Source organism: Pseudorca crassidens, chromosome 1, assembly GCF_039906515.1.
Source record: "Pseudorca crassidens isolate mPseCra1 chromosome 1, mPseCra1.hap1, whole genome shotgun sequence".
Classification (NCBI taxonomy): Eukaryota; Metazoa; Chordata; class Mammalia; order Artiodactyla; family Delphinidae; genus Pseudorca; species Pseudorca crassidens.
The window spans coordinates 26,225,324-26,250,674 of NC_090296.1; the positions used below are offsets into that span (position 1 = coordinate 26,225,324).

General features: G+C 52.3%; 2 protein-coding genes across 3 annotated transcripts in view; both read left to right on the forward strand.

Moving 5' to 3' along the window:
- Window positions 1-14,635, forward strand: part of POMT2 (protein O-mannosyltransferase 2) — a 47,694-nt gene extending 33,059 nt beyond the window's left edge. The window contains exons 11-21 of one of the 2 annotated variants that reach the window (XM_067729331.1): window positions 1,026-1,095; window positions 2,790-2,868; window positions 4,249-4,400; window positions 4,846-4,937; window positions 6,021-6,097; window positions 9,260-9,331; window positions 9,614-9,673; window positions 9,765-9,870; window positions 10,710-10,850; window positions 11,025-11,139; window positions 11,989-14,635. In XM_067729331.1, the coding sequence (XP_067585432.1) occupies window positions 1,026-1,095; window positions 2,790-2,868; window positions 4,249-4,400; window positions 4,846-4,937; window positions 6,021-6,097; window positions 9,260-9,331; window positions 9,614-9,673; window positions 9,765-9,870; window positions 10,710-10,850; window positions 11,025-11,139; window positions 11,989-12,094 (1,070 nt within the window). In that variant the 3' untranslated portion in view covers window positions 12,095-14,635. The other variant, XM_067729340.1, reaches the window with a different exon arrangement.
- A 4,000-nt stretch (window positions 14,636-18,635) lies between these two features.
- NGB (neuroglobin) lies at window positions 18,636-23,930 on the forward strand. The gene is made up of 4 exons (XM_067729467.1): window positions 18,636-18,972; window positions 20,513-20,624; window positions 21,247-21,366; window positions 22,768-23,930. Exons 1-4 carry the CDS (start codon window positions 18,884-18,886, stop codon window positions 22,900-22,902), a joined length of 456 nt encoding a protein of 151 aa, XP_067585568.1. The 5' UTR covers window positions 18,636-18,883; the 3' UTR covers window positions 22,903-23,930.
- Window positions 23,931-25,351: the final 1,421 nt, after the last annotated feature.

Below are 25,351 nucleotides of genomic sequence, written 5' to 3' on the forward strand. Positions count from 1 at the left end.
GGCTCTAGAGCACAGGCTCAGTAGTTGTGGTACACAGGCTTAGTTGCTCTGTGGCATGTGAGATCTTCCTGGACCAGGGATCGAACCTGTGTCCCCTGCATTGGCAGGCGGATTCTTAACCACTGTGCCACCAGGGAAGTCCTGATTATTCTTCTTAAGAGACCTTAGAAGGCAGCGCAGGAATGGGCATTTCTACAGTTGAGTTCTCTAATTCTCTTGAGAGCCAGTGATTTGTCCTGGCAGATTTGTCTTTCCTGACCTTGAGTGTTAGTGTCTACTGCCTGGGACAGAAATTTGCAAGGACCTTCTGTGTTGCTGTGATTATTGCCAACTCCTTTTCCACTGTCATCACTTTTCTAGATCCTCAATGGTCTTGACTTCTTGACGATACAGAAGTAGTTCTTTTCTTTCATCATTTTCTTTGCCTCACATTTATCAAGTCTATAGCCAGAGACAAGATAATCACTGGCCAAATATGCAGGGTTTAACATTTGATTTTGAAGAGATCTGGGCAAATGGTCTTTTGCATGGAATTCATATTTGGAAGACTATATTTTTACTTCTAAAAGGAAAATCTTATTATTTAGCTTCCCAGCTTAAAAATCCTCTAGTGGGGGCTTCAGTGCTTGTCAGATAAAGGCCACATTTCCTAGCATGGCATACACAGTCTGGCCCCGTTTGTCCATACCCTCACCTATTCCCACTCTCCTTCCTGCCCACCCTCCCTAACCATGTGAATTCATTTGCCACTGATTCAGATGAGTTTTGCTCTTTCATACCTCTCTGGCTTTTCCCCACTTGCTCACCTGACAAGTTCTCCCTCTCCTTTGAGAGTCTTTTCAGTCATTATCTCTGGGAGACCCTTCCCTCATCCTCTGAGACAGTTCACTTTGGTCCCACAGCACTCTGTCAGTACCTCATGCGCATACCACGTTGTACTATAACTCTTTACCGGTAGGTCCTTAATTAATGCTAGCTTAATGAGTGAACGGTTTCAGACATCAATGCTTGTTTCTCCTTGACAGATCCCCTAGACCCTTCACTCCCTGTGGAGTTTGTAAGACATGGAGACGTCATTCGACTAGAACACAAAGAGTAAGTAAATTTGCTGTTTGGGATAAATGAGTGGCATGAGCATCAAAGGTACAGAGCTCTTTTCAGCTGGAAATAAACAGAAGTCAAATGTGGATGAGGCTCTAGGAAATGGAACAAGGCTGCTGTGCTAGAATGGGAGAATGATTACTTTGCCTGTTTTGGCTTTGGGAAGCTTTGGATTTTGAAGGTGCCTTTCAACTGCCCTTTTCCTAGGGGGAAGAAAGAAAAAAATTGAGTTGCCCAAAGCTTTTTCTTAAGCGGCTGCCTTGAGAAAGGTATAGGAGTCTGTTTCTGAATATGGCAAACTAGTTCATTTAACCAGTGTTCTCACTGAGAATGACTAAAAATGCTGGAAAATGTAGAAACATCTTAAAAGCATAAAGAACTGACAAGATAGTAAGGAGTTACTAGGTCAAAATCGCAGTGAAAGGGGGAATCCAGAGAAAAAGTGGGACACTGTGGCCACTTCTGCCTTGAACCCACAATCTTGAGTTTTGATTTTTGGGCTTTGACTGCCTCTAGAGAGAAGAAGTTTTAAAGTCAAAGCTCTAGGCTCACCCGAAGTGGTAAATTATTGGATCTTCCCCAAAGTTTGTAACCCCCAAAGGCTTAGGGTTAGGATAAATCCGCCCTATGTACCTATATCCAGAGTGTGTTTGGGAGAGCAGGGCGGGGGGGTGAGGTTGGTAGGGACACTAAATCTGGTTCCTAAGAAGCTGTAATTACCAGTTGATCTTCACATGGATTTGCAACCCAAATTCATTTCACCTGGATGGTCTCAAAATCTTCAGGCCATGAATTTAAATGAACATGGTCCTAAGACTGTGGTAATGTTCCCTAGGTGCCTGGCTAAAAGCAAATGTTAATTCTCTTTTGGGAAATACATGGTTATCTATTCCTATAAATAGTTTTTCAGTGACAGTGAATAGTACACAGTAAAAAATAACTAAGCACACAAGGAAATAGGGCACCATGTGCAAGAATGAACAGGAAAAATAGGCAACAGAAGCAGCCCTGCAAAAATTTCATATGAATTGTCAGATACAGAATTTTTTTTTTTAATCAGGGATTTTTTTAATATACATATAGAAAAGCTATGAGCAGTGTTTTTTCCCTAGTCAGTAAGATTATGGATACTTAAAATTTTAATTTAATTTTTTTAAATAAATTAAAATTTATTAACTAAATTTTATTTTTGCAAATTTCCAATATTTTTATAATGAACATTGATTACTTATTATGGATAAAAGTAAGGATTATTACAAAAAGCACAAAGTAAACAAAATCTAAATGAAACCCTCCACTTCCCCCACAGATCCCTACTTTGTAAAACTGGTGATAGGAGTAGAAAGCATAGATGGTAGGGAGGAAGTTTACCTATCTCAGGCATACATAGATTACAAATTTTAATTTTCTTCTCCCTAAACCTGCCTCTTAAGTCAGGCTAGCTTGCCTCAAAGCCACCAATGTGTTCAGTCATCCCCCTGCCCCCCACCTGAAGTTGTGGGGTGAACAGGAAGTGAAGCCCCTTTCTTGGCGTATGGTCCAGTACTCCTCGCGATACGTTGGATTTAATGGTTTGGATTCTAATTTTTCTTATCCAAACAGATGACTCTGAGTAGCCTTGGTAAAAGAAGAAACACTGCACATCTCTTTTCTTCAGGATAGTGGCACTTCTCTCTTTTAATTTCTAGGACTTCTCGGAACTTGCACAGTCACTATCACGAGGCCCCCCTGACCCGGAAGCACTATCAGGTCACAGGCTATGGCATAGTAAGTGAGCCACTCGAGTGTCAGCAGGATGTCAAAAACTGTGGGGCCTGGCTCAGGGCCATGTGGCGGAACACATCCTCCCCAGAATTCTGGAATGTTCCTAACGATTGGCTGCACAGGGACTCTTAACATTTAGGAACTTTCTGGCTAGGCTTTTTGCTGTGGGAAAGGCAGCCTATGAAGTCTATTTGTTTCCATCTCTTGCCTCCCATAATTACCATGCCATTTTTATGTTCTGACACTTAATAAATGTCAAATATGAATACTGTAAGGGTCCCTTTTAAAATCATATTATACTTAGAAGCCACAGGGCCACAATATGACCCCAGATGAATATACAAGTTTATCCTTTGCCAGATTCCAAATTCTCATTGGCTTTATTTTTTTATTTTTATTTTTTTTGCGGTACGCGGGCCTCTCACTGCCGTGGCCTCTCCCGTTGCGGAGCACAGGCTCCGGACGCGCAGGCTCAGCGGCCGTGGCTCACAGGCCCAGCTGCTCCGCGGCATGTGGGATCCTCCCGGACCGGGGCATGAACCCATGTCCCCTGCATCGGCAGGCGGACTCTCAACCACTGTGCCACCAGGGAAGCCCTCATTGGCTTTATTTTTAAGGATTACTTCCCTGTTCCACAGAGGGATATTGTCCCCATTGCTTTGGATTTTTACTGCCTTGGGGTGATGCAGTTAATAGAGGAAGCTCTATGAGTATTTATGGCTTGGGGAGTAATTTGAAAACAGAAACAACTAGTGGGAAAGTAGATTTATGACTATCTGTTACGTTCCCTTCCAAGGGCTTTAGTGCTTCAGTAAAGATTCTGGGTTCCTTAAGGTGGAATTCCCAACCCTCTTTCTATTTGCTCATCCCACATTATACTAGAGCCAAGACTCTGAACTTCATCTTTTTCTGGTGAGCATTTCCTGAGGAGAATTAGACACAACTGTCTTAATTTCCACAGTACTATATCTGGGCCAGACCTTTCTTCGATGAGTGAGTGTCCCCATGGCCACCAGTAATGGACGCAAATAGCCCAAATTTATTTCTGTTGGCACACGGTGATGTCTTGAGTTTAGTTTAAGGGCAAAAACATTTATTTAGAACTTAAACTCTAGTTCTATAAAGTGAAGAATTAGACTTAAGGTTCGAGGAATTATACTACTTTTCTTGGTTGTAATCGCGAGTGCTGGGACAATGGCAGTCACTTGGTATATTTCTATGGCCCTCTCGTTCCCTTTCCCACCTCAGTCATTTAGGCCAGTTTGGTCTTTGGCCAAACTGTAACATGATGGCATCTGAAAGGGTGACCATCTCCCTTTTCTGATACGTCTTCTCTAAAGTCATCTTACTTTCTTTGTATTTTTTTCTTGATTTATGTGGCAGAATGGGACAGGAGACTCAAATGACTTCTGGAGGATTGAGGTTGTAAACAGAAAATTTGGAAACCGAATCAAAGTGCTGAGAAGTCGAATTCGCCTCATCCATCTGGTGACAGGTTGTGTCCTGGGCTCCTCGGGAAAGGTCCTGCCCAAGTGGTGAGTCTCTGGGGTTTTGATGTCCCATTAGTGGCTCATGCTTTTCCTTTCACACTACGAGGATACCCAAAACTTCCATTTCGCAGGGGTCGATGTTCACCTCAGGTTTGCTTTTTCTTTGTGGTGAATGGAGGGAGGAAAGGCATCAGGAGTTTTATGGAGCCCAGAGCTCCAGAGTTCCTCTGGTGTTTCGTGTGTTGTAATAGTTGAGCATTTGTACATCTGGCTTGTGATAACTCTCTGGATCTATGTCTCTTTCTAAACTGGGAATATTGTGTGCTCGACTCCTCCTAGGACAGTTGTGGAATATAAAAGTGTGAGGCTGAAAACAGCATGGCCACTGGGTTGGAAAGAGAGGGGCGCCGTAGATTGAAGAGCAGTTGGCAGTGTTACTCTCCGGTGGGTTTCAGGTCTTCTGAGAGACATCTGTGACTACTTTTCACAGGGGCTGGGAGCAGTTGGAAGTCACCTGCACTCCATACCTAAAGGAAACCCTCAACTCCATCTGGAATGTGGAAGACCATATCAATCCCAAATGTGAGTGAGGCCATGTCCTGGGCTGGCTCTGAAGGGAACATTTCTAAGTAACTCTCATCTTAGGAAAAGAAACCTTTACAGACTCTGCTGCCACTTTATCTTATTGTTGCCATTTTCTTCCTTTTTTAAACCTAATCTCTTCATATGAATTGTCTAGATAGGGAGCTCCTTTTTTCTCCCCACCCACTCAAACTTCCCATCCTCTTTAAACTCCTCTCCCTAAAGTGACCTATGACCTCACTCGGGGCCAGAGCTGGTTGTCTCTGGTCACTTTCCTTGCCTCCCACTGGATATGACTCTCTTGCCGCCTATAATGCAGGTCCATCTGCTTGCCTCCTGGGCTATTCTATCCCCTCTGTGGTTACCTCCCCACCCTCAAGGCTTAGAGCAGGCCGGTTCTTTCCCTTTCTGCCCCTGTGTAGGCTCCTCCCCTCCCCACATCCAGCCCAGGCTTTTACAGAAAGCAATGGCTGCAGCCCTTGATCTGAGCCCCATATTTATACTACCAGGCTCCAACTGACATTTCCACTCCCGCGTCATCTTCAACTCAACGAGTGTCTGGATTCATCATCTGTCCTCTTAAGCTACCCCCTTCGCACTTCTGCTTGATTTCTCCTCTTCATGCTTCCCATTTCATTCTTTTTACCACCTAATTTAACCAACCAGCTAATTAACTAAGTAATTAAACAGCTCTTTGTTTAGATGCTGGGAGCCATGTGGGGTCCTGGGGACGCCTTGGTGAATGAGACAGGCTCGGTCCCTGTCCTCACAGCCCTGCCTCGTGGGGGAGCAGTATTTGAGGGAGCGGCGTCATGAAGGCTGATGGTGCCGAGGGCTGTGGGAGCTCCGGGGCCAGGGCTTTTCATCTGTTGCCATTGCCTCCCTCAGAATATCTGCTGAGTGCTTAATACGTGCTCAGTGAATGATCAAGAATCCTTCTGTCTCCTCAACACTCTCACCTGCTGGCTAGCTTGTCAGGAAGGCTACACTCAGACCCTGACAGCAGTGTGGATACCATGGACAGACAGCCATGAGGAGCGGGTGTGTGAGAAAGGTTTACGCCTCTGTCATTTCTTTTTCTAGTGCCAAACATCAGCCTGGACGTGCTGCAGCCCAGTTTTCCTGAGATAATGCTGGAGGCCCACATGGTGATGATCCGGGTACTGTGGCCCCTTCCCATTTGGTGGCTTCTCTAAGAGCTCTTGGGCATCCACAAATTTGGATCATGGATCAGTATCCTTGGTATAGACCCACTGCCCCCTTGTGGAGGACTTAGTGTCTTCACCTATACTGGCTTACTTGGTCTTCAAAGGCATTGAATGGTGGTGGCGATGATGGTGACGGTAATGATGATGAACACTTATGTAGCTCTTATGTGCCAGGCACGACTCTAAGCACTGCACATATATTAACTTAATACTTATTACAGTCCTCCAGAGATTATCGTTCCCAGTTTACAGATGAGGGAATTGAGGCACAGAGGTTAAGGAACTTGCCCAGGGTCACACAGCTAAATGTAAGAGGTGGATCCAGGCCTTCAGAGTCAGTGCTAGTTACCACTACACTCTTCTGCCTCTAAGTGAGTCTCACATCTGTTGAAGTGGCAGAGCTCCTGAAAATCATAGTGCCCTTGGTTGAAAATCATGAGACACTGATAGGTGATTCCATCATATGAAATTAGGATTAGTTAGGATGAACAGCTAATTTGAGTGTGTTGTTTATATGCAGCATAAAATCCCAACCAAGAGCCCACTCAGGTTCCCAGACAGAAACAAACTTTTTAGGGGGCATGGTTGATTCATTTTAAGGTTTTAAAGACTCGTCGTTTGTACTGTCTATCGTTAGTAGCTGACAGCCGACATCAAAGGTTTAAGAACAATTGAGAGAAGAAATCTTTAAATTGAGAAAGTTCTACCTAGTAGCTTAAAGTTTCCTCTGTGAATTGGAAAAACCCTGATGCGGTTTTGATGTTGAGGGGGAAACCTCTTTACTTTGGCTTCTGGAAAACCGGTGTTCTGCAGGAACGATGTTTAAGAATCACGGTGTCTCAAGCCAGGTTCGTGTATCTGTGCAGGATTGCAGAGAGGCGCAGCAGTTGTTATTGTTCCCCTGGTGAGCCATTGTCAATTGTTCTTCCTGGAAGTGATTATGTAAGCAGTACTCAGTAAATATAGTTGACTTATTTCAACAGATTAAATTTAAAAATTCAAATTTTGTCATTTCTGCACATTGGGAGGTGATGAGTTGACAATAAGCAATCTCTGGGTACCTTCTTCTCTGACTCTCTGTTTGTAGCTGTCACTCTGGCCTGATGACATAGTTCTTTTGAATATGTGCCTGTCGGTCAAAATATCATTTTAGATCCGGGTAGAATTTTAAGACTAAGTCTAAATAAATAGTCTCGTTTTTTCTTTCATTATCTGAGAGGTAGAGTCAAAGAAGAAAAGGGACCTAAGGAACCTTTCTTATTCAACTGATGTAGAGTCAGGATGGGGAGAGAGATCAAAATTGTCTGGACTATAGAAACTGCAGGGGACAGGGCTTCTGCTATCTGAGCAGAGGGCCTAAGGCCTGGGCGGAGAAGGCTGCCCAGCCTGCTGAGGTTAGCTGGAATAAGCCCACTAGGCGTTAAGCACAGAGAACAGTGTACAGATACACATGCCTATAATGGTTACAGATTTTCCTTCCTTCCGTTTCTTGGTTTACTAAAGGAGCTGGATTTCTTAAGAGTTTAATGTGTAGGATGCCCTTGGCTTGGTATAGCTCCGGCTGGAGTGCCTGGGTTTGGGACTGGACTGGACTGGTTGAAGGAATTGATTGCCCTCAGCAGCTGCTCTGGGGTCCAGAATGATTCATTCTTCATTCCAAGGCCCTTCAGATGGCCATGATGGTTCAGGGGCTGTGCAGCTGACCCCTTTGGGCGTGACACCCCACTGGCTCTTTTAACCCTGGAGGATCAATCCAGCCACCGTAGGGAGGCCTGCAAATGATTCCCAAGACCTCAAGGAGTTGGGTTAGTAAGGCACTGGGTGGTGGTTCACTGAACCAGACCTGGATCTTTCTTGGGCTAGGCCAGTGGTTCTCAACAGAGGGCGATTTTTGCCTCTGAGGGGATATTTAACAATGACTGGAGACATTTTTGGCTGGCGTCATGGAGGGCTAGGAATGCTTCTGGCATCTAGTGAGTAGAGGCCAGGGATGCTAAACACCCTACATGGCACAGGCCAGCCCACACCAGAGACTTCTCCAGCCCCAAATGTCAATAGTGCCGAGGTGGAGAAACCCCAGCCTGACTCCTAGCACCTCACTCCCCTTCTCGGGAATGACTTCTCAGTCTGTCCTGATGATGAGGCTGACGCCATCCTGCTGGGTAGGATCCAGCATCCTGCTCCTTTTCCTTCTTGTTTCAGCAAAGGCCTGCTTTTGCCATTTAGAGACAGGTTGTTGGGTATTCTTGGCTGTTGGACTAAATGGGCTGTGTCTGGGTCCTTCAGGCTAAAGTGTGCATTCTCAACCAGAGCGATATCGCTCCCAGGGGGCAAAATGTATTCTTGGAGGGTGGGAAAAAGAAAAAAAAGCCCTTAACTTTTTAATGTATAAAGCACAGGTGTTCCTGCATTATGTAAACAGATATACAGAATAGCTATGGTATTAAAGTGTCATGAGGGGACTTATTGTGGTGATTGTTTTGCAATATATACAAATATTAAATCATTATGTTGTATATCTGAAACTAATATGTTATATATCAATTATACCTCAATAAAAATTTCTTTAAAATGTCATGGTGGGGGAGTGTTTAGGGAATAGATGTCTTAAAAAGGTTGAGGGGGGGCAGGCAATAATGGGAAAAAACACTGAGAAACATTAGGCTAAAATAACTTTTTCAAAGTCCAGGAACTTAGAGTTTCTGGGTTTGTGTTTGAAATTGGCCTTCCAAGGGAACAAGTGAGTCAGCCCTGATTTTCTATGCCCCACCCCATCCTCTTGACACCTTATCCTTGGCCTGGAGACGGATATGTATTTTGTGCCTCTGGGAAACAAGTCTCTCATTCCTCTTTCTCTCGAGCAGAGAGGGTCTGAATGGACTGTCTTTGCTGGGACATGGAGGCTTGCTTGTTGGGAAAAGTAAGTCAGTTTTTGTAAGCAGGTGGGCAGTGACTGAGAATGAGCACCTGATTCTTCCCTGCAAGGGAAGGGGAGGGGAGAGGAGAGAGGGTTTCTCTTGACACCTGGCCACACATCAGATCCCCATCCCTCACGTTCCTGTCGGCCTTCTAGAGCTCTGCTTTGACTAGCTTTTCTTTGCCACTTTCCTGCAGGGGAACAATGGCCTCAAACCCAAAGACAACGAGTTCACGTCGAAACCCTGGCACTGGCCTATCAACTATCAGGTAGGGCCCGAGGCAAGAAAGAGGACGTTGAGATTTGGTGGATGTGGGGTGCGCTGGGGGCGCAGGGCGCGGCCTCGCCTGGCTCGGGGTGGCCAGAGGCGGGCTCTGTCTTCTGCCCCGATTCGGATCAGCCTTCCCAGAGAGCTCCCGTAGAAGGCGCCCACTCCGAGCCTCCCGTCAGGGCTCCCTGTCTACGAAGGGTGACCCGTCTTCCTCCTCCTGGAACTCGTGCGGCTGGGAGGAGCTGAGCTCTGGGCCAGCAGTGTGTCCTCTGCTCCACAGGGCCTGCGCTTCTCAGGGATCAATGACACCGACTTCCGAGTGTATCTGCTCGGCAACCCGGTGAGTGCCCGCGCACCGCGCTTTGGGCCCTGAGCTGTGCCCGTGGAGAGCTGCTGCTTTCTCTCACCCTCCTGTTCTCGTTTCCCTGCAGGTGGTTTGGTGGCTGAATCTGCTGAGCATCGCCCTCTACCTGCTCTCAGGGAGCATCTTTGCTGTGGCTCTGCAGAGAGGGGCACGTCTGCCCACCGAGGTTGAAGGTCAGGTCCCTGGGCTCTCCCGCCCTCCCACCTAGCAGTCAGGAGGGCGCCTGCATTCGGGGAGGGCCCGCCTGCTGATGGCCCTTCCTTTGCCTTTCCCTCCCCTTCTTCCCTCCTCTTTTGCTTTTTGGAACTCAGTCACCAAAAGCCCAGTGCTGTGTTAAACACTACATCCTCCCAACAACCCTATAAAGTAGAGTTTATTCCTCCTGCTTTATGGATTAGGAAATCAAGGCACAAAGAGGTTAGGAAACTTGTCCCAGTAAGGGATAGAACTGAGGTTCACACCCAAGCGGACTGAGTTCACAGCCTTCACTTTTGACCTCTATGCTCTATGCAGAGCTTCCCACCTTTTCTCTTCTGCTCCTTCCTCGTCCCATGGCCCTGTCCTCTAGTCACGTAGAGAGCAGCCCCCAGGCCATGGGCCACAGTATCTGAGACATTCACACAGGCTCTCTCTGCCTCTGCAGCTCCGCGTCTGAACAGACATAGTCCCCGACCGCCCCCTCTCCCACCTCCGTCCTTACCTCTGCCCGCACCTCCGCCCCGTCTGCTGCTGCAAAGACCTGCATGACAGCAGAGATATGGGAGCTGGAGCTGGAGGCCAGGCTGCCTGCTGCTGGGGTTTGGCGCCCCTGCCGTGGGTGCCGAGGCCTCCCTGGGCCGGGTAGCAAGCAGTTGCTCCTCTCCTGCCAGCTGCTGTAGGATTGTTCAGCTTGGGCAGAGGAGAGAAGGAAGGCTTATGCAAGTCACACAGCAAGGAAGGGGCAGAGCTGGGCTAGACCAGGCTCTCTGCCCCCTCCCTGTCGGCTGACTGGGCTGTGCTGCTTGGGGCCCAGGGCTGTCCCAGGTCCTGCTGCAAGGAGGCGGGCAGCTCCTGCTGGGCTGGATGATGCATTACTTCCCGTTCTTCCTGATGGGCCGGATCCTCTACTTCCACCACTACTTCCCCGCCATGCTCTTCTCCAGCATGCTGACAGGTCAGCGCTGCCCTCCTGGGCCTGGGGAATGAGGGCGGGGCCGGGGAGGAGGCCACCATGGAGCGCCTGCACTGGGGGGAGCCCTCTGCTTCCCTGACCTGGGGGGCTCCGTCTGCTGCCTCCCCAGAAGGCATCCTCTGCCAGACCGGTGCGAGGTTTCTCTTCCTCCCATAGGCCTTCTGTGGGACACACTCCTGCGGCTCTGTGCCTGGAGCCTGGCCTCCTTTTCTCTGGCTGGGCACGTACACACACTGGGAATCCTGAGCCTGCTCCTGGGAATTGCCTACAGGTGAGCACCCCCTGCACCTTGCATTGCTGCCCCCCAGCACTGAGGCCTCGGTCCCAGGTGCGTTTTAGGACCCCCTGGCATGCTTTTGAAGCACACTGGTGTCCGGCTCCATCTCCAGAGGTTCTGATTCAGCTGAGCTCAATTTGGATCCTGTGGTCCAGCCACAGTTTTTAAAGCTCCCCACGTGACCCGAATGTGCAGCCAGATGGGCGAAGCACGGGCTACCTCTCTGCATTCTTTCCTCTTGCCAGTGGCTCCCAGCTTATGGACCACTCCGGCTCACGTGGGAGGGCGCCCCTCTTTAGTCACGTGGCTCCCAGCCAGAACAGCTCTCAGTGGGGTGAGGGAGCGGGTGGTGGAGGGGCGCCCGGGCTGTGGTGCGGCTCAGAATGACTAGGAGGGGGTGTCGTTTGGTAAGCCGCCCTCTTCCCCACCTCGCAGGCCTCACAGATCCGCGCTGAGAATCACTGGCCTTTAGGGGCGGCGGGGCAACATAAAAGCCTGAGCAGGGAATCGGGGGCCTGAGGCCCGGGAGCATTTCCACATTTTAACAAAAGGTCTGGGCCAAACAGTCCATGACCAGACCCTGGACTTCTCTGTCTCCTGGGCCTCTTGGGAAGAGCCCTTTCCCTCACTGGCATTAAGCCAGCCTCTTCCAAGTTCACAGCCTCTGGTATGGCCAGGTGGCAAACTTACGCAGACATGGTGACCAAAAGGGGTGGGTCTTGTAGGTAGAGAGGGTCCGATGAGCCCTGGCAGGAGGAGCTGAATCTCATGGGTCTGCAGGGCACCTCGCCTCCACTGAGGCGGCAGGGCGCCCACTGCCTCCCCCTGGGTTCTCTCCCTCAGCTTCTACCTCTTCCATCCTCTGGCGTATGGGATGGTTGGTCCGCTAGCCCAGGACCCCCGAAGTCCGATGGCAGGACTAAGGTGGCTGGAATCATGGGACTTTTGAGGCCACTGCAAGGACTCCAGCCTGGGTCCAGGAACTTCCTGGGGACAGCCAGCTGTGGAGCCAGTCCCTGGACCCTCCCAGCTGTGGAGGAAGCTGCCTGAGGAGCCCGCGGAATTCTGCCACCTGCCAGGACCACGCCCTGGGAGCATACCCGGAGTGTAAGCCACTAGAGAGGGCCATGGCTCTGCTCTAACCACAGCCATTCCTCCGCTGGGGCTGGCTCAGCAACAGGCGACACATCTCTCAGGCCCGTTTCCCCAAGTCTGCAGCATGAGGAGGGATGAGTGTGCAAGAGGGTGGGTGTGAGCGTGTGGGGGAGTGTGCGTGTGAGGGTGCGTGTGTCCGTATACCTGCGGAAGCTAGACCGTGACTGTGGACAGCTGAGTGTCATAAACTCTAAGAAGTCGTCCAGGGCTACAGTAGTATTCTCTGGGGTTTTTTTCACACTGGATTTGGTTTGTAAGATTCATCAAAAATTCTCAGACCTCCAAGAAGACTGAAAGCACTGACCCCACCTTGGGATGTCACCAAGGGCAGAGCAGATGGTATCGTCATGGCTGTGCTGCCCTCCTTCCCACAAATAAGCAAATACAGCTGAGGCCCCTGAGCTGGAGGGCCCGCCTCCCAGCTGCTTCCCCACGTGGCTGCTGCCGGAAAGTCTCCTCCGTGGCCGCAGGCGGCTGGACTTCTGCCTGCGATGTGCGCAGAGGACTGGGCCCCAGAGCGAGGCAGCTGAGGACTCACCAGCCCTGTTGGCCCTCCTCAGCCCTCGGTTCCTCGCTGTCTGAGAACGTCACATCACGAGGTTGGTGGGAGGGGTGGCACCCTGTCCTTGGCTACTGTGTGTTCTCAGGCCCTGTGAGCCAGAGGTGATTTCTGGCTGCCCATCCCTTATCCTCTGCGTCCAGCCTGACTGTGAGGGTGGGCCCGATGCATTCTCCTGATTGCAGGGAGAGCCTTTGGGGCCCCTCTCTTAGCAGCTGAGGTGGATGTGTGGCAGCGCAGGGATGTGTATGGTGCTGGGCTGGGGTCCCAGCAGGGCGTCGGGGTGTGGGCTGCCTTGGCCTTTCCGGGCTGGTGTTCCTGTCACTCACTAAGCTTTCCCCAGTTTTACTTCTCTAGTCCTCCCCTGCTGACAGCCCCCCTCCCTTTCACTTCATTTCATTTCCCTTACTCTGTGTCACTGTCTCACCAATCTCTTTTTCCCCAAAGACCCAGAGCACCTAGAAATGCCTTGGAGCTTCTCCTCTCTACCACTCTGAAGCCCAAGCAGGAAGCTCAGAGCTGTTCCTTTTACTTCTTCCCCATATGAAAGAGATAAAGAAAACCCTTGGGTTAGCACTGAACAAACCCAAGGCCAGTCCTTCAGCCGTCCTCCGTCCTCCCAGTGCATGACAAAATATTATTTTGTCTCAGAGAACTGTCATGCTTCAAGGTTTAATGATGCATCTCTGCCACCCTCCATCTTGCCTCCTCTGTAGCCCCCACCAGCTCTGACAGGGTCAGAGCTCTTTAGAGCATCTTTGCTAGGCGGTTGCCACGGAGACTGGAAATTGGTCCCAAGGACAGGCTGCACTACGTACTGGGTGGTGGGGAGGGAAGCTTCTGGCCATGCTCGGACGTTCAGACCAACCATCATTAAAGTTAATAGAGGAAATGCAGCAATGTCAAAAGCAAGGCAGTTTCGTTAATTAGATCTGGGGCCTGATGACCTCCCTTTCCCAGGGCTGCAGCCCTTTTGACTTCCCCCAGCAGGAAGCGCTGCCGGGTGCTGAGTCTGGGCTGCTTGCTTAATTGAATTTCTAGAAGGGAAGGAGAACTGGGATGGAGAACCTCCCGCTCTCCCCTCCTCCTCCGCTTCTCCCTTTCTCTCCCCCAGGCCAATTTCATTTCTTCTGAGCTGGGTGGGGGCAGCCATCTTGGTGGGCTCTCCTGGAGGTGGAATCCAGGAACCTGTGCTTGGCTCTTAGCAAAGAACAACAGCCCCACGATGACAACCGGAAGGTGGCTGATGTTCCCTTGTGCCTTATTTCCTAATAGGAACTTGTTGGAAGGGAGGTGCTCTGAAGGCAGCCACTCTGAGTGAGGGTGAGGAAGGAGAAAGCTCAGCCGGCTTCCTGCCCATCCCTCCCTCCTAATTTGGCCACACTGGGGACAAAAGTTTCCTTTGTCTCTTACACTGCTTTCCAAAGATGCAGAAGAACTGTCCGCCCACTCCCTCCTCTTCTTCCTTGCCCAGACTGGCAGACACTTCTCTGGGGACAAGACCGCATGGGTTGATGCAGCTTCAGGTACTCAGGTTCTGTTGTTGGCAGATGCTGAGGAGAGGGGCTGTCGTGGTGGTGCTCTGAATATGGGCTCCAGCCCCCAGGAGCAGGCAGAATGTGACACGCCCCACAGACTTGCTGGCGGAGGAAGGAGACGTTTGTTAGCTCAACCTCCAGCCGGCTTCTTGAACCACATTTTATATTAAAAAAAACTTTCCACAGATAATCAGAGGCCGTTTACTTTTGTAATAAATAGCGCTTATTTTGAACGCCATGTTGTTCTTGTTGTACTTAATTGAACCTGACTTGCCCTCTGGCTCCCAGAAAGAAGAGAAGAATGTTTTGAGTGCAGGAACCATTCCATTGTGTCTGGAGTCTAAGGCCGTTCCAATTCCAGCAGAGGCCTGGGCTAGGCGGGCGAGCCTGATCGCGCCAGGGAGCATGTAGGCCCTCTCGTGGCTAAGGTTACTTGAGTAATGTCGGTTGTTACTGTGATTTATTTAAACTTATTCTAAAATAAGTAGGAAGCTGGACCTTTTTCTCTTTTAACCTCCTCACACAAGTATAGAAAGGAATGAGAGAGAGTAACGGTTGTCCACTTCTGAGACAGCTGAGTGGCCCAGCATGGTAGCAGCAATGTCCATTCTGCTTACAAAGAGGCCCCCATCTTTTTTGTTTTGTTTTGTTTTGGTTTGGTTTTTTTGTTTGTTTGGTTGGTTTTGGGCCGCACCATGCGGCCTGCGGGATCTTAGTTCCCTGACCAGGGATCAAACCCGTGCCCCCTGCATTGGAAGCACGGAGTCCTAGCCACTGGACCGCCAGGGAAGTCCTAGAGGCCCCCGTCTTGACAGGGGTCACCTGTTATCAGGAGTCATGTTAAGGGTCCAAAGGAGGTAAGAGCTGACATGTTTTAGACAGAAGCTGAGGGAGGAGAGGAGTCCATTGCACTGTGAAACTGGGGATCTTCTGGGCTGTCTGACCAACCTCCTTCTTAGGACCGAGAGTAGCTGGAGGTGGAGAGGGGATCGTGCAGATCCTCAGGAGATGGAACTGCCGCAGACAGGAAGGTTAGAGAAGGACCAAATGCTTCTTGACGCACAGCTTAGTTTACCAGCTCATGATGCGTCTGTGACACCGAATCCTCATAAAGGCCCAGTGAAGTCCGTGCTGTTTTTGTCCCCATTCCACCCAGGAGAGATTCAGTTAATTGCCTGGTTAGTAAATAGCAGAGCCAGGACTAGGTGCCGAGTTGGGCTTTTTCTCCTTCTCCAGCCTGGTCCTGGGACTAGGAGCGCCTGCCCAGGACAACCTGGATCCCCTGCGGAAAAGGCTTAGATCAGCACGTTCCTTTGTACCTTCTGCCTAAAGCATTGATAGCTCATCCAGGGCCCAGTGTTTCCTGGTGCACCCAGACCCTGATTTGTAGTATATGCCAATTTTCATGGTGTATATACTCCACCATGGCCTCTTTCAGGCTACCAGCCTGATGTTCCTGAATGAGAAGCCGGAAAGGTGAGCACAGTTGGCTGTCACAAGCCATCTGAGAGCCAGCTCTGACACACCTTTGACCCAGACCCAGTGATCCGGGCTTGGTCTGAACTTTGGGCACAGCTCTTGGGCACAGTCCGTTAGAGTGAGGAAGGCAGTGGAGCACGGAGGCCCACTGGAGGGGCCAGGGTCAGTCCAGAGGTCAAATCCTGGCCCTACCACTGATTAGCTACGTGACCTCGGGCCAGTTACTTAGCTTCATTGCCTCCATTTCCTCAACAGTAAAACAGGCTATAATAAATAGGGTCTACTTCGCAGAGTTATTATGAGAATGAAAAATGTTATTATGAGAATGATGCAAAGTCCCTTGCACAGTGTCTGGACATGGATGCCCAATAAAGGCTAACCCTTTACTGTTGGTGATAAGTCGGCCTCAGTGACAGCACTGGCTCTAGAACAGCACTTGAACCCTCTCCTCGATTAGAACCTCCTGCCCAAGTTGTGGCCAGATGCCAGGGAGGGGAGCTCCGGTGACTTTCCCCCAGCCCCTCAAATGTGGAGTCAGACCCTCTGTCTCCTGGCTGGAAAACACCACGCTGACTGCTTAGACCCAGCCAGGTTCTTGGGCCTTTTCACTAAGGGGAGTGGAGACTGGAGTGCACTCAGCTCTCTCCTCCTACCTCCTGGCTCTAGAAAGGCAGAGTGAGTGCTGGCTTCACCACTTACTAGCTAAGGCCATCAACTCATTAACCTATTAGACTCCAGACCCTGCCCAAAGGAGAAAACAGGCAGGAGGGTCCTGAGTGTAGACTGTTGGCAGGAAGTGCAAACTGGGTGGCGTGGGAAGCCTTAGACAAGCCAGGTGGCCTGGAGCACTGGGCATCTGGGCACTGAAAGGTAAAGGTCGCCAGAGATATACGTGGTTTTCTCCTGTGACCTGCTGACCTGGCTGCAGGGCCATGGGACACCAACCTGGGAGTCCAATCCCTGAGCACCCCGGCCTTCTCCCTTCAGCCCCCAGGCCCTTTGTGTTCTCACTTGGGGATCTCCTGGACTCCTTAGGACACAAGCCAGGCTGCCTTACAGCTCTGCTCCCCTGCTCCAGCCCAGAGCCCCCTGAGATGCGGGGAAGGATGGGGAAGAGAGGAATAGGGTCATATTCCTATATTATTAGCTAAATTCCTAATAGCTCTAAACTCTCGAGTCCCCGGAAGAGGGAGGGCAGCGGGATGGTCACCGGGCTCGGCTGGGAGCAAGAAAGAGGAGTTCTGCTGAGGCCCTCAGTCCTGACGGGGGACCAGCAGGAGAAGTTCTAGAAGGCAAAGATTCAACACTTCAGGCCTAGCACAGGGTTGGGCACGGAGCCTCAGCCTGTTCGTGACCCAAGGCCCCAGCACACTCACCTTGTACCCAGGGACCGGAGGCGGGCTGAGAGGCTCCTGGAGACCTCTCTCCCAACCCCTCCATACAGCTTAGGAAACGGAAAAAGAGAGGTGGGCAGACTGAGAGGAGACAGGCTCAGAGACTTGACATAATGAAAGGTAAATGAGGGTCTTGCTCTTCAAAACCTGGGCCACTGGAACTGGGCTGGGGCCTGAGGAACTTTCATGCTTGAAAGAGAAAGGTTTAGGACTTCCCCGGTGGCGCAGTGGTTAAGACTCTGCCTGCCAGTGCAGGGGACACGCGTTCGAGCCCTGGTCCGAGAAGATCCCACATGCCGTGGAGCAACTAAGCCCGTGCGCCACAACTACTGAGCCTGCGCTCTAGAGCCCACGAGCCACAACTACTGAGCACACGTGCCACAACTACTGAAGCCTGCACGCGTAGATCCCATGCTCTGCAACAAGAGAAGCCACTGTTGTGAGAAGCCCATGCACTGCAACGAAGAGTAGGCCCTGCTTGCCGCAACTACAGAAAGCCCGTGTGCAGCAACGAAAACCCAATGCAGCCAAAATAAATAAATAAATTTATATTTTAAAAAAAAGAAAGAGGTTTAGGGCTAATTGACTTCACACCCTGAATGGCAAACATGAGATCCTGTATCCTGAACTTCAAATTAAAGAAATAAATAGTACTTCTATCTAAACATTTACAAAAGTCTATTAAAAATCGCTGAATAGTAGAATGTTCTAGCGTAACTCCCTTAATGTCCAAGTAGTGGAATGCTCACAGCTGCTGCATCCACGACCCCACCCTGGCCAAGCAGAGCTGGGTTTAGAACCTGAGCTGACAAATTTCTAAAGATGGCAGCTGACAGATTTCTCAAGAAAACCCAGGCCTGGCTGGAAATGGCTGTGGTCTTGGCCCTGTCCCTAAAGCTGAGAGTCCTGGTGGTCCCCAAATGTCACAGGGTGCCTCAGTCATACCCAGAACTGGGGCAGACCTCCTCCCCCCGTTCCCTGGCTTCTGCCTTGTCACACAGGTAGGCGCCCTGGCATTCTCTGGCCCACCTTGGGGCATAAGGAAGGGGACCCTGTAGCAAGGGATCAGATGCCTCCAGGCAGTGTTTGAGTGGGGCTCTTGGAGAGGTGGCTCTCGCAGAGCTTACCTAAGACGATCAAATCGAACTCTTTGCCCTAACTAGGGAGTGTCACCAGATGAGAAACTGAGGTCCCAAGAGGCTCGACGATTTCTGCAAAGCTCTGAAGCCCGGTCGTTTCCCAGGCCACCGGGTCATCCCCGGGCCGGAGGCAGTTGCCCAGAGATGCACGTCCGTAAGGACGAGAGGAGGGCGGGGGCGCGGTTGCTTTAAAGCGCCCCAGCCCGGGCGGCGGGGGGCGGGGAGCTCTCGGAGCCGTGGGGTGCAGGGCGCAGCGGCCGGAGCGGGGTCCCCGGAAGCGCCAGCGGGGCAGGCCCGGCGGGGGCTCCTCCACCTGGGCGGGGAAGGAGCGGTTGCAGGACCCCGCCCGGCCGAGGCGCGGGGGCCGTAGGAGGTGCCGACTGGCCGCGTCGCCGCGGAGATGGCGCGGCACGTGCGGTGACGGTGCCCGCGCCCCGAGGGTCCCAGCCTAGCGCCCCGCGTCCCCGGGCGAGCATGGAGCGCCCGGAACCCGAGCTGATCCGGCAGAGCTGGCGGGAGGTGAGCCGCAGCCCGCTGGAGCACGGCACCGTCCTGTTCGCCAGGTGAGGGCGGCCCGAGCGCCCCCGGGGTGCGGGTACTGGGGTGCCTCGCCAGGAATGGGTTCGAGGCGGCTGAGCTGGCGCCGGAGGAGGGAAACTAGCCCGCTGCTGGGGCGCTGGGGCGCCTCCAGATGTGCGCCAGAGGAGCGGCGCAGGGCGACGGGTGGCGCGGCCCCTGCTGCTCTTCCCGCGGCGGTGGCCCGTCTTGCGAGCCAGCACGCCCCGCTCTCTATGGGGCTCTCTGGGTGCCGGACAGGGTCCGCTCCGGCGGACCTCCTTATACTTGGGCCAGCGGCCTCCGGTCCCCACGCTGCACCCCCTCCCTGGCTGTGTGCCTCCTGAGTGGTCTTTTCTTGGGTGGTGACTGCAGGGGTGCCCACTGCTGCCCATACGGGTAGACTGGGGTGTCCCGAGGGCTTGTGTGGGGAGGGTGTACTGGGCGCCTGGCCTGCAGAGCACAGGGTCTGGGCCCCAGAAGTGTGAGCTTCCAGCAACAGGAGAATAAACCTTTCTGAGGAAAGGACTGGGCTAGGACCAGAGGACTGCCAGGGAAGGGATGACAGGTGCCCAATTCTCACCACTAGAGAGAGGGGTAAGGGAGTGTGCAGACCCCAAAGGGGAAGGGGAGGCCAGTCTTCAACCGCAGCTTGAGGGTGTCTAGGTAACCCCTCTGCCATCACCAAAGAGGCAATGCTACCTCACCATGGTTTTTCAGGAGCCTTGGCTCCCTAAGCCAGCCCAGAACTTCTGAAGAGGCTTTCGCAAAACCTCCCCCAAACAAAAAGGGAATAAATTTGCAGTTACACAAAACCCCAGTGGCTTTCCCAGATGTGGCTGAGAGCTTCTGCTTGTGCCTCCCAGCTTTCCCCAAACCCACTGTTTTCTCAGGCACCCTCTGTGGCTCTGCTACTCCTAAGCTGTGTGACCTTAGGCAAGTTACTTAACCTCTCTGGGCTTCTGTTTCCTCCTCTATAAACTTGGGATAACAGTTACACCCACTGCTTAGGATTGTGAGGAATACATGAGTTAACCACGTGTAAAGTACTCAATTCTCAGTAAGTGTAAGGGGTTCTATATACTATAATTATCATTGCTGGCCCAAGCCCTCTTGGGCATGATGACATTGGGAGGTTCTGACCCAAGAATGGGAGGGAGGGAGAGGGATAGAGGCAGAGAGGGGGGTGGGTGGGGAGAGAGGGGGAGATAGGGAGAGAGAGAGGTTTTCTTTTCTCCAGGCTTCCTGTTTGAGAACTCCTTCCTGTCCCAGTCCACACCCCTCAATGGTTTATGCAGGGGCTACCCTATGCCAGGTCGTATGAGAGGCCTGGGGACACATTGTTTTTTCCAGGATGCCACTTCCAGGTTGTGGAAGAGGTGAGAGAGGGGCACCGGCAAAGCTGGCCAAGGGGTGCGTGCTAGGTTGGAGGGTGTGCTATAGTTCACAGCCAAGGCTCTGCCCACCCTCTCCTGCTGCTGGGCAGCCAGGGCCCATGGAGCCTGCAGGGGCAACACCCCAGGGCTGACACCGGGCCTCCACCCACAGGCTGTTTGACCTGGAGCCGGACCTGCTGCCCCTCTTCCAGTACAACTGCCGCCAGTTCTCCAGCCCGGAGGACTGCCTCTCTTCCCCTGAGTTCCTGGACCACATCAGGAAGGTGAGGGGTGGGCGGAGCACCTTCCTGGGAGAGAACGAGGAAGTCGGGAGAGTTACTTCGTTTCCTGCCCCAGCCCTGGTCTTAGCCCCTCCTTCTGCTCCCTCCTGTCAGAGGCATCTGCCCCTTTCCCTTTGCGCTGAGCTGGGCAGAGTTTGGGGCACCCGAGTCAGCCTCCTCCCCCACCCTGTTCTCAGCCAGCTGCTCCCAGCTCTGCCATTTGCCCTTGGCCTTGTCCCCTGGCTCCTGTAGGTGGTGTTGGCGCTGATCCATCAGGGGCCATCTGCCTGTGAAAACCAAGCTGGGGTTTTCTTAGAGGCTGGCGACTCTCACAGGGCCTCCGTGTCCCCTCGTCCCAGGAGGACAACACTGTCCAGCAGGTGTGTTTAGGGCTTTGAGCCCCTCAGAAGAGAGCAGCTTCCTCCATGGTGTAACATTAGTAGTTTGGCCACCATATGTTGAGCGCCTACTGTATGCAGACGCAGGCTGCCTTTCGTCTCTGATACTGGAAAACTGAGGGTCCTCTCTTCCTTCTGGTTGGGACCCCCAGGTTCTGGATTATGGTCGTGAGTGGGGATGGGGAGTTGCTCTGGTCTCTCTTTCACCACCACCTTGGCCTTGGCAGGTGATGCTCGTGATCGATGCTGCGGTGACCAATGTGGAGAACCTGTCCTCGCTGGAGGAGTACCTTGCCAGCCTGGGCAGGAAGCACCGGGCAGTGGGTGTGAAGCTCAGCTCCTTCTCGGTGGGTAAAGGGGCTCTTTCTCTCTCCAAAGCTCCTGGCCTGAGGCCACCACTCTCTCCCAGGCCTCTCCTGTCCACCTGTTCATCCTTCCCACGCCTATACCCTCAGATGACCGGGGCTGGGGCATGCATTGTTAGGTACTTGCTGTGTGACCCTGGCACTGCCTTGACCTCTCTGAGCCTCCAATTTTTCTTCTCTGGTATGGTTTCCCTCAGAACCATAGGAAGTGAAGGAGCCTGTGGGATTAGCTGGTCTGCTCAGTTTTATATTGCTGTGTATGAAACCATCCCAGAACAGCCTGGCTTAAAACAATGATTTCTGATTTCTCTGGGCTCAGTTGAGCGGTTCTTCTGTTCCACGTGCTGTGGCTGGAGCCACGCGTGCACTGCATTCAGCTGGGAGCTCAGTTGGGGCTGGAATGTCCAAGATGGCCTGTCATCCTTTGGGACCTCTCTCCGTGTGGCCTCTTATTGCTCAATAGTCTAGCTGAGATTCTTTACAGAGTGGCACCTGAGTTTCGAGAGGGAGTGTTTCAAGAGGACAAGCCAGCCTCTGCATGCTAATGTCCCATTTGCCAAAGCCAGTCACACGGATGAGCCCAGTGTCAAGGGTGTGAATCCTTGAGGTGTGGCTCACTGGGGACCCTGACCTGACAGCCTACCACACAGTCACCTTGCCAGACGTACGCACCTTGAGGAAGGCACTGAGTTTGTCTTGTCATTTTCTCCATCCCCAGCACTAGCACGGTATCTGGTATTTAGTGCATATTCAGTAAATATTTGTGGAATAAATAAACTGTATTTTATAATTACTAATAAAACATGAGAACCGTTATTATTGCTGAAGACTTACTGTGTGTAGATGCTGTGCTAAGAGCTTTTCATAGATGACCTCATTTAATCATCCCAACAATCTGATGAGTTGGAAGTTTTACATTCCCTGTTTTACTGATGAAGCATCTGAGGCTCAGAGAGGTTACCTAACTTGCTCAAGGTCACACAGCTCATAAGTAGTAGAGTCAGAAAGTGAACTCAGGTTCATCTCAGGTTGCAGAGCCTGGACTCCTAACATCATGACTGCTGTCTTGCAGAGGAGGAAACAGGCCTGGAGGCAATGACTTTGCTTGGTCTGAGCTGGAGGTCCCAGGCAATGCCTCGGCTCCACTCATGGGGTGGTTGTGAGGCTGGGAGTGGAGTGAAATGCTTTGTTCACTTTAAAGCCTCACCTTTAAGGTGTACCCAAGGATTGGGGCAGAATCCTGCTCAGGAAGCATGGACCCCCGTGCAGGAGAGAAGAAAAGCCCAGGAGTCCTTACCAGCCCCAAGCCTCAGTTTTCTCACCTGTGGAATGAGGGCACGCCTTCCTGCCTTTGGGAATGACAGGTGCCCCTTGCCTCTGCAGACGGTGGGTGAGTCCCTGCTCTACATGCTGGAGAAGTGCCTGGGCCCTGCCTTCACACCAGCCATGCGGGCTGCCTGGAGCCAGCTCTACGGAGCCGTGGTACAGGCCATGAGTCGTGGCTGGGATGGCGATTAAGAGGCAGCCCTGCCCAGCGGCCTCCACCTGGTGGCCCCTGACGGTCTGTGTCTACCTGTTGGTCTGTGTCCATTGTAGCCCAGGCTCCCTTAGGCCTCCCTGCATCATGGTCCTTGTCCCCTGGGCCATGCCAGCGAGGTGATGGAGCAGGGCTGCGTCTCAGTCTCCCTCACCCCCAACTGCAGACAGGGTGGCTTTTCCTTAGAAAGGGGCCTTCGGATTTCCTTGAATTTCCAGTAGCTTCCTCCCTGCCGGCCTTCTTTCCTCTGCAGCCTCCCCTCTTCTTCCAGGAGGAGGAGCAGCGTTTTGGTAGCAGAGGTGGCACGGACCCAGAGGGTATGGGGTTTGAGGGAATGGGCTTTTCTGTCACCCTCCCTTCCCAGGCGAGCCTGGGCCAAGCGGGGCAGTGGCGCGGCTGAGCTTCGGGCAGCTTCCCAGCTTGCCTGCCTTCAGTGCTTTTCTCTCCCAGGGGTGTTTGCTTTTCACAAGGAAAGAGGTGGGATAGCTTCAGCCTTCATGGTGGAATCACGGGCAGCAGGAGCAGGGGCCCAGGAGAGCTGCTGAGGAAGGGAGACCTGGCTCCGTGATGGGGCTTATCTGCCCACTCACGTGCCACCCGACAGAGTAGTTTTTCTTTTGTAGTGTCTGGTGGGAGCGCCCCTATTATCGCTCTGTAAGAACCAGCCAGCCAGCAAGGGTGGGGCGAGGCTGCGGAAGGGCAAGGAAGGAGGAGGGCTTCATTCCCAAGAGACCTGACTCCCAGCGGCTCTTGGTCACCCCGGACCCCGTCAGACGCTGAGTCTCATTTCCCTCACCAGCCTTTCTGCCTCTGCCCATACCGATGGCAGGTCCACAGACCCCCGTATTTAATACCTGCTGTGTGCCTGTAGTTAGCTGGATGGATAGAAGACAAAGCTGCAGGAGAGGCCCCCTGCCCTTGCCCCGAGCTGTCTCCACTTTTATCTTCTGCTGTGTGCTGTGGTTGTATAAACTTACGAGAAATAAACCTATTTTGTGTGCCCCTCTGACCCGCTGGGACTGGTGTTTTCTTTGGTGTTGGCTTGTGGCCAGATGAAGATGCAGGGCGGTGGATGTAGGACAGGGTGGGAGGATGGGTTCAGCAGGGCCAAGGCCAGAGTGGGTGGAAAAGTAGGAAAAGGTGTGGGGAAGCCAGTGGCCGAGATGGAGCCAGGGGTCTGTGGTGGAAACTGACTGGCAGGGTACACAACTGGACTACATTTCCCAGCGTCCCTTGCATTTAGGTGGGACATGTGACTGAGTTCTGGCCAATGGAATGTGTGGACATGTATACCACTTCCAGACCTGGTCCCCACGAACTCCTGCATGCCCCTCTGTGCTCTGTCATCCTTCCACCAGCTTGATGCAGACCTCACAGTGACCTCGAGGGCCACGCATTGAACGTGGCAGAGTCACAGGTGGAAGGAGCTGGGTCCCTGAATCACTGCTTGGAGGAGAGCACCCACTAATCGGAAGTGCCTTGCAGGGTCCAAGTACTTCTCCAGCATGTAGAGCAGGGGCTCACCGATTTTGAATTTTACAGGAAAGAGACATAAACTTCTACTGTGTTTGTGCCATTGTGCATTTGGGGGTTGGTTTGTTACAACATATACCCACACTAGTCCAGAGTCTGAAGCAGTTCACTGCTCAGGGGTCTGGGAGCCCACCTGCTGGTGGACAAGGTGAGGCCCGGGATCGAATGGATTAGGTGCCAGGACAGCAGCACCAAATCTTACAGTGTTTCCGAGGAAAGTTTCTAGATCCTCTTGGCAGGGGTAGGTGCCAATCCCAGGGAGGTCTTTTTAAGGAGACTAAACGTGATAACCCGGGGTGCACATTGGAGTTGAAGAGCAGGTGTGAGTGTGAGTGTGTGTGTGGGGGTGTGGTTATGAGGAGCATGCAGACAACGGTAGAGACATAGCCAGGGGCACGGGGAGCGAGTGACTTTAAGAGCGGGCTTCCTCCGAGCAGGCTTGGGCTTAACCCGCCACGTGCTCCTGGCCTCCTAGGGGTGGGGTCCTGGAGCTGGGCTGTGAATGGCTGGAGGGACTGCACCCAGGCCAGCTACCCACACCCCGAGGTCCGGTTTTCTCAGCCCACACCAATGCCACTGGCACCAGCAGAGCCTCCCTAGCTCCAGCTGGGGCCTCATTTTTGTTGAGCTCAGGGGGCCAGGCCTGCCAGGCTGTGGGACTGCAGATGTTGGGTCTGGAGCGTGTTAGGAGTGCTTTTCCCACTGGGGCATCAAAAGTATCTTTTTCTTGTGCCCACACAGGCTCCAGTGAGGAGGCCTCCTCTGCTGTGTGACCAAACAGCAGCTCAGGATCTGGTGGCCAAGCCTGGCCTAAGGCTCCTGAATGTTTGACAGCCACCCAGGAGACTGGGGTGACCTGCCTCTGGAGAGGCCAAACAGCCTCCTCTGATGTGTCTT

What these genes read in the sequence shown, in the direction of transcription:
- NGB (XM_067729467.1), top strand. Translation starts at nt 18,884, where the DNA reads ATGGAGCGCCCGGAACCCGAGCTGATCCGGCAGAGCTGGCGGGAGGTG. An exon ending in GGCACCGTCCTGTTCGCCAG is followed by an intron (nt 18,973 to 20,512) that starts GTGAGGGCGGCC and finishes CTCCACCCACAG; the next exon opens with GCTGTTTGACCTGGAGCCGG. An exon ending in TCCTGGACCACATCAGGAAG is followed by an intron (nt 20,625 to 21,246) that starts GTGAGGGGTGGG and finishes TGGCCTTGGCAG; the next exon opens with GTGATGCTCGTGATCGATGC.